Consider the following 8,173-nt stretch of genomic DNA (forward strand, 5'->3'; position numbering starts at 1 on the left):
GCAGCTGTACTCGCATATTGCACAGTCATGGACAAGCTCGGAGAGTGGGTAGGATGCGAATGTTGTTTCACGATTGTTTACGATGTCGTAGTTGTCTGTACGAGTATATACAAAAGAGGGAGGAGCACTCAGAGTGAGAACCAATTTGAACCCGGCAAGCGGTACACGCTGACAATGCGTCGAGGGCGAGCTATGGAAGCATCGATGGTACGACGCATGTTGTCTTCGTCGCAACGAGATCCGCGATATCACATGTTATCGCATCTCTCAACAAAGTTTGCGCAGCCGGCCGAATCCCAGCAGCATGAGCCACGTGCGGTGCTCCTGCTTAACAGGTTCACGCGGACATCGACTATTATGTATGCTACTGGCGGGCTTGAGGATGTGATTGGCATTCCAGCCGAGGCGATGCGCGGACGAAGTTTCTACTGTTGCATCGCGGAGAACTGCCTCTACGATGCGGTCACGTGTTTAGAGAACGCGAAGTACAACGACTCGATAGCCTACCTGCGATTCTGGTTTCGCGATCCACGTCCAAGCCATCCCCAATCTTCGACAGATCTTACCGACGACGGCGATGAGGAGACAACGACGGATATGAGCGAAGATCATAAAGAGGCCAGCGCGCAGAGTCGCGGCGGTGCGGAGCTGCATAGAGAGCAGTGGATAGGGTCGCACACGGCGCGGCCGAGCTCGAGCGACAGGATAGAAATGATTGCTATGGATGAAGAATCGAACCTCAAGTCGAGGACATCTCCCGGGGACAACACGCGTGAAGCAGATAAGTACGAGGCGAGGTTTGACCAATCGCGAGCAGCGGAATTGTCATCCTCTTCTTTAGCAGTATCGCCGGAGCGGGATCGTGCATCACCGCAAAGAGCACAGGCCGAGGCGGTCGAGCTTGAAGCAGTAATCTCATCTACTTCGGACGGTCTTGTGGTATGTTTACGGAGAGCACGACCATTGATCCCGCATCCGACGCATCGGACTTCGAATCCGGTCTACGAGAATGGCCTCTTCGCCGCACCATGGGCCGGAGAGGCGATACTGCCATTATTAGATTCGCGACCGTACGCCGGCTTCGGTTCCGGCTTCGCGCCGGCACTTGGTCACCGGCCGCACAACAAAATAGCACCTACGCATGCCAGTGGTCCAGATAGGACGGACCTTATGAACGCCATCAAAGACCAGGCAATCTTTGCCTGGGGACTCGTTGGCATGAATGAAAGTTTGGCGGAGTACAGCCAGGGCAAGCCTCTCGGGGAATCGTTACCGGGGTGTATGTAGGCGAGCGATCCGGGACAGTCGGGAATAAGTGATCGAAGTATTCATAGCTGGTCTTTCGGGTAAGATTTGTTCGAATCACGGCAATTGCTTAGTGTCAATCGTGCTCCGGACTCAATCAGAATTGCCTTTGCTCTTTCGATCCATCACGCTCTCGGGAGCTTGCGGGCCCGCAACGACCTCTCTATAACTTGGCTGGCCAACATTGTCCTTGATCATGGCCTTCGGAGTCCTGTGTTTTATGATGATTGAGAGGAGCGTCGAAGTCGAGCTGAGAGCAGAGACGGCGTCAGAGACCGGAGTAAAGGTCCAGAAGGATACGAGCCTCACGCAGATTTCGGACAGTCGATCAGTCGCCATCTTTGCCAAGCGCGGGTACATACCGACTTCCCGAATGGACGATGTTTTCCTCAGCTCGGACCTAGGAATCCCTGCGATTGTGGTACAGCATGCAACACCTTGCAGCTCTGATTCATTAAATTCAGGAAGATGATGATGGCTCACCCAACTATTCGTTGTATTGGACCATTTACAGTTCATCTGCGCGCCAAGCGGCTTCGCTGGTGTTTCAGACACTGCATGTCTCGACCATGATATCGAAATATTGGCACAAGTACTTCAGCGCATGGCGGCCACTTTCTCGTCGCCTTTACGATGGAGTCAACGACACTAAAGACATGCAAGGATTGGAGCGCAACTGGCATGAACGAGGCATTCGAAACTTGCCTCTCGCATAGAAGACGAAAAGAAGCGTCTAAGCCTCTTCGATTAGCTCGGTGGTAGTGCCCTGTTCAACAACCCTGCCTTTGTCCAAAACGACCACGCGATCGTAATTGGTAATTAGTTTGATGCCGTGGGCAATGGTCAGTACACTTACTTCCGCCGCCAGGCTCGATCGTAGCCTCAATTGCACTAATGCATCCGTGGCATGATCGACAGACGCCGTGGCTTCATCGAGTATAAGTAATCGGGACCGCTGGAGCAGCGCCCTCGGAATACATATCAGCTAACGCTGGCCCAAGGACAGGGTCCAAGCGAGATCGTCCAGACTACCTGATGGAAGACAACGGCAGAATTGTGTTTCGCGCCGCTCGCCCTGCCTTTGCCTTCTTTCCGGAGAGGCCTGCTTCTTTCTGATGTCAGTGTTGTTACCGTGCATCATCCTACCTGCCCAAGGAGGTATATCATGTGCCTCTCCATATCTCGATCTGGTCTTTCCATTCTCGTGAGCTGCTGCAAGCCCTCGCAACAACCTATCGCTGCATATTGGACGCAATGTTCTTCGATGGTCGAACGCCCGTCGTGACAGTTAGAGTTCTTGTGCTGCAGAATCGAGGCATGGGTATAGGAAAGTGTCCGCGTCCAACAGCACGCTCGTAGGGGGAAAACTGAAAGCTTAGACGGGAGCGGGATCTTTCCTCGTCCTTGCCAAGTCCGACCATTCGCCGCATCTTGAACAAGGGCCGTTGCTAACTACCCAAGTAAGAACAAGGTCGTTGTCGTATTGAACAACGACTGACATTTGATAAACTTTCGGAATGACGCAGTACCCCAGACGCAGTCTCGAACTCTCAGGCCGAGAAGCCCGTGGGGAGATGATGACAGTCAGACAGCACAAGCGTTGTGCCGCATGGCCAACCGTATTCTTTCCCATACAAGGTTGGGACGGCAAGCTTCAGTGGATACTGTGCAGGGAGTGTCATCAGGCACGCCATCAACCTCGCAGTGACATGCCTCGACCCACGTGATCTTCTCGCCCACTCCGGGGTATATTCTGCACTCCGCACAAACTCTATATTAACATTTTGAGCTGTCCGACTTGGCGCGTTTCCCTGTTACATATCGATTGAAAGGTAAGCAATTACAAATCACTTCCTCCTTCTCCATACCCATAAAGATTTCCCTATCTCGCTCATTGTGAATGGAGATGGACGTGTTCCCGCAAGTTGAACTTCAACATGTGAACGCTACGTAGCAGATCATGATAAACATAACCGAAATGGCCAGAACGTTGCGCCAGACCGCTCAAGGCGCCGCAGATCAAGCCCAGGAGGGCGCAGCCGACGGTAGCCAGAAGTGGGATGCCATGACTGAGGAGCAGAAGAAGCAAACGTTCGACAAGCCTCCTGCAGACCAGAAGAAGGGCAAGTCGTACTCTGAGTGGGGTTCTGAGGGTTACCACGACCAGTACGTGAACTGGACGCCATCGATCGAGGATATGTACTTGAAATCGTTTACGAAGGACAATAAGGCGAGCTATGCGATAAAGGGTAGGTGACTCACACCTTAATCTGTTGTTGAGTGCTGACTTGTCCCATAGACACTCTCGACAAGACCAAGATCATCCGCGTGGAGCAAGTCGACACTCTGCAAGGCGATGTGAACAACCTCGTCGGCAACCAGTTTGGCAAAAGCGGTATTCTGCAGCCCGGAGGCCACACGGTGTCGGAAGAGGGTATCAACCGCGCTGAGCGTGGTAGCAAGATAAGCTCAGCCGTCTACTGAGGTCACCGCTGTTACTGACAAGGTCGTTTACAGGACGAGTCCGGTGGCTACGGCATGGGTGCCACCTCCACTCTTACCGACCCAGCAACCGAATCAAGCTTACACTTTCGACCATGGAGCTCAAGACCATGAGACTATGGCCACGGAGACGACCAGTGACGAGTATCAGCGGCTGCTCACACAGGACTTTCAATCCCCGAACCCTCACATTCTGGCGCAGGCGCAACTACAACCCCAAGGCTACTATCAACAGACCATTACGTCGTTGCTGCTGTCGCAAAGTTTTGCATCGGAGCTGTTCCATGAACTGAATCAAGATCATATTCTGTCACCTCAGATGCAGATACAGTCGGTGCAAGTGTCTTCTTCGCTCTATTGGAGCGGCTGTAAGAGTCTAGGTATGCGCCGGTGCGAGCAGACGTTGCAACCGTCGCGCAGGCGGAGCCATCACGAGGACTTTGCGTACGACTATCGTCGTCCGCAAAAACTTCGGGCTGATGTTGGCAGTGCTGGTACTCCAATTTTTGCCGAGCTCACACCACTTTCTCACTATTTGCAAGTGCAACCTGGTGCTCTTTCCCATCAAGTACGATCTCAGTGTCCGCTTTCGCAGCATACGAAACCAGGACGGGTGTTTCACACCTTACCTTCACAATCACAGTATCACCACCATAGTTTGCCCTACATGCAGCGCGCCCGGAAAGCGCAGCGCACACGGTATGGCGAGGAGTCTTCGTCCGCCGAAGAGGATGGCCCTCCAAGTGTAGTCGTGCAGCCAGGCACGCCTGGTCCAACCGCCCCGCAGAAGGCCTCGAAGCTAAAGTTTACTCCCAAAGATGACGCGCTCCTCGTCGAGCTCAAAGAGATGACGCATCTCACGTGGAAACAAATCGCCGATTTCTTCCCGGGTCGCAGCTCTGGTACCCTACAAGTAAGATATTGTACCAAGCTCAAAGCCAAACCCAGTGTGTGGACCGATGAAATGGTCTATCAAGAACTTGCCGCCGCCGAGGAAGAGAGTACTGAGGGGGGTTGACGAATTCGACTGCGCTCCACGGAATAGTCTCAAGTAGAAACTTCGTCCGCGCATCGCCTTGACTGGAATGCCAATCACATCCTCAAGTCCGCTAGTTGCATACATGATAGTTGATGTCCGCGTAAACCTGTTGAGCAAGAGCACCGCACGCGGCTCATGCTGCTGGGACTGGGCCGGCTGCGCAAACTTTGCTGAGAGATGCGACATCATGTAATATCGTGGATCTCGTTGCGACGAAGACAACATGCGTCGTACCATCGATGCTTCCATAGCTCGCCCTCGGCGCATTGTCAGTGTGTACCGCTTGCCGGACTCATGTTGGTACTCACTCCGAGTGCTCCTTCCTCTTCTGTATATACTTATACTGACAACTACGACATCGTAGGCAATCGTGAAACAACATTCGTATCCCACCCACTACTCGAACTTGTCCATGACTTTGCAATATGCGAGTACAGCTGCCTTGTCCATTGACACTCTATTCTGGTGAAACTTCCGCGCGTACGGAAGCTGTTCGGCTGGGAAAAAATCCCAGCAAGACCTATTCACAACCTCATCTGGAGTATAGCCGAGAATATCGATTACGGAGTCTGAAGAGTAGAGGATGCGGGCTGCGGGGGTGAGGTCTGCCAAAAGGTCAGTCAGCACATACTTCTTACAAGTGTAAATGTGTCAATCGCACCATGAATCAATATGAAGGTGGTCTCCATTTAAGGCTTCCGTCAGTGGAGTGCGCGCAATGGTATGGGTAGAAAGCTGTTTGGCGCAGAGAAGGGTGTTTGCGACAGTAAACGTCGAAGCATATTCTACACAATCTGCCCTTGACGACGTCAGATTGCTGCAATTGAGCGTGCACGAAGCATCAGATATTAGGCCCTTCACACGAGTGCGGAATTCTCATGGAGTGAGAGCAATACGATGTCCATTCCAGGCTTGCCTTCTGGTAGACATCGCTGTGCGGCCTGAGGTATGACAAATGATGGGCGCGAAGTCTTCGTGACGAGCTTGCGGTGAACCTCTCTGTTCAGGATCGGCAGGCACCAGCTTCTTTTTTAGACAGCGTCTACGGAAACAATGACGTAAGGTCGTAAAATTGGCTTACGATCATGCCTGGAATACTCTTATCCCGGTCTTAATCCGAAAGCTTAGTTCGCGATATGGTTTAGTATATGGTCGTCCTAGAATCTCTCCCCTTCTTTAATTGGCCTGACCTCCACGCCATCGTCAGCCGCGGTCTGCACCTTACGGAGAAGAGTCCGCTACCGCGCGCTGGAAGTTCACGATGACACCTCTCAAAACTACTTTTCGCGCAATTCTCCCAGTGTGCTTCTGGTGTGGCTCTTGATTATTCTCCGACACCCAGTTCTTGCTGTACACTGTATCAGATCGATATCGACATATTCGATCACTGTGGTTTGAGTGAACCTTCATCATGGCGTAACCAGCGCGGGCAAATTCGTTGTCTTTGTCCAAGCCAAGACGTTCCAAAGAACCTACCTTTAGACTCACTCTGTAGCTATTGCACCTCCGTTACAACTTTGTTCCCGAACAGAGCGTCATGCCTGAACTCAAAGATTATTTCGTCACCATGTGATCACTGTAAGAAGTCCGTATTGATGGTACCCATCTAAACAATTAAGAGCGCTACAGTTTCCGATGTAACGACACGATCTTTTCTCATCATCGCGTTAGAAGTACAAGCATACAACACTCCCGACTGCGGATCTAGTTGAACAGACGGTCTCGTCATTATGGTTTTTGATGCTATAATACCAGAGTATGCGGTTTTCTGTATAGAGCGACGGATGGAGATACTCCTGGTACTGCTAGAGATTGTTCAGAAGCACAGCAGTGAGTCTTTGGAAGTATGTCGGCCACGCTCCTCTACATACAAAAACACGATGATATTTGATGTTGACAATCGATCCAAAGGCAATGCAGGAGAACCAGCGAACCTCAACCCAGAGTGGTGAGGCGATGCAGAGTAGGCTAATGTGCACGATTGCGGAAATCATGACCCATGAGCGTGTGGTCTACGCCGCGAATTGCCATCTTAACGCACAACGTGCCCGTTTGCCACAGCGGTGTCAGACCCCCGGCTTTAGGAACTTATCGCTGTTCGAAAAGTGCCTCTGTCTCCGCTATCAAAAAGATCGAAGGTTGGCGGAAGAGAGCAGCGAGTCAGTTGCGGGCAGTACTCGAACGAGACACTCTACATACGCTCGATAGCGGAATCGTCATGGACATGAAGACCTGTACAGACCTGTTATAGTAACAGCTTGAAGTGTGTCTTCAAGGGACGCGAACGCAGCTTCTCCAACAGATCGATGAATGGGCTAAAGACCCGAAGGGCAAGTGCATCTTCTGGTTGTGTGGAATGGCTGGCACTGGCAAGTCCACCATCTCCCGTACTTTGTCAGGCAACCACGATGAAGAGGGTCTTCTAGGTGCGAGCTTCTTCTTCAAGCGCGGTGAACGCGAGCGGAGCAACGCGAGCCTTTTCTTCTCGACTATCGTTAGACAGCTCGCAGACATGATACCTGGTCTCAAACCATCACTCGCCAAGGCCATTGACGCTGACTCCCAACTCTGCGAGAGGAACCTTCGGGAGCAATTCGAAAATTTGGTGTTTCAACCACTGCTTAGCGTTGTGCAAGGAAATCCACCAGGTCCGCGATTGCGGTTATGTTACATTGTTAGCTTTCGACGAATATGGCATTTCTCTGACAACAAACACTAGAGTCTTGGACATTAGCTCATACGCCACTTATTCAAAGGCCTCTACGCCACTACCTGCTTGTGCCTTGATCGGACTTCGCGACCAGTGGCTACACTATCAAGGACAAGACTTCCTTTGGTTACCATACGAGTATCGAGGCTCATGCTCGGCTCTGTCTGACGAAACACTTGTTATTGGTCAGAGGTCTGGGGCGATGTCTTTTTTCAGATTCAAGGTAAATTAGTACAGTAACAGTATAAGCAAATCCAGACATACACAGTTCTCAAAATTTGTAACAATGAGCATCTGGCAGTCGGGGCATTGCAATCGCCTGGACAGGTATCAGCCCTTACTGCGTGCATCTTCCTTGGTAGATGGTGGCTTTCCGAAAGGTCTGGCGGTAACAATATCCAGCATACGAATTTTGTGGGTTTTGGAACTCTATCCTATGCAAATACATGGTTGCGTCCTCGGAGATGCACCTATACACTAATTTCAGTAAGTGCAAATCATCATGCAACCATCATACCCCGCCAGATGCAACGAGGGATAAGACCTTCACTTTCTCTCAGTATTTGGACTAGTTAGCTGCCGTCGTTCGTGCATCTCATCCTGGCGCAAAGTGCAGT

The 8,173-nt window shown here is 51.4% G+C and overlaps 3 protein-coding genes across 3 annotated transcripts; all 3 read left to right on the forward strand.

Moving 5' to 3' along the window:
- Window positions 1-27: 27 nt before the first annotated feature.
- On the forward strand, window positions 28-1,287 carry LTS14_010430 (uncharacterized protein; the record flags this gene model as incomplete). Its single annotated transcript, XM_064843106.1, has 2 exons — window positions 28-48; window positions 286-1,287. The coding sequence occupies 2 exons, from the start codon at window positions 28-30 to the stop codon at window positions 1,285-1,287; spliced, it is 1,023 nt and encodes a 340-aa protein (XP_064689325.1).
- Window positions 1,288-1,501: 214 nt separating this feature from the next.
- Window positions 1,502-2,021, forward strand: LTS14_010431 (uncharacterized protein; the record flags this gene model as incomplete). Its single annotated transcript, XM_064843107.1, has 2 exons — window positions 1,502-1,726; window positions 1,770-2,021. 2 exons carry the CDS (start codon window positions 1,502-1,504, stop codon window positions 2,019-2,021), a joined length of 477 nt encoding a protein of 158 aa, XP_064689326.1.
- A 1,262-nt stretch (window positions 2,022-3,283) lies between these two features.
- Window positions 3,284-4,825, forward strand: LTS14_010432 (uncharacterized protein; the record flags this gene model as incomplete). The annotated part of the gene is made up of 3 exons (XM_064843108.1): window positions 3,284-3,554; window positions 3,605-3,728; window positions 3,823-4,825. 3 exons carry the CDS (start codon window positions 3,284-3,286, stop codon window positions 4,823-4,825), a joined length of 1,398 nt encoding a protein of 465 aa, XP_064689327.1.
- Window positions 4,826-8,173: the final 3,348 nt, after the last annotated feature.

This window comes from Recurvomyces mirabilis (genome assembly GCF_035927965.1).
Source record: "Recurvomyces mirabilis strain CCFEE 5264 chromosome Unknown scaffold_42, whole genome shotgun sequence".
Classification (NCBI taxonomy): Eukaryota; Fungi; Ascomycota; class Dothideomycetes; order Mycosphaerellales; family Teratosphaeriaceae; genus Recurvomyces; species Recurvomyces mirabilis.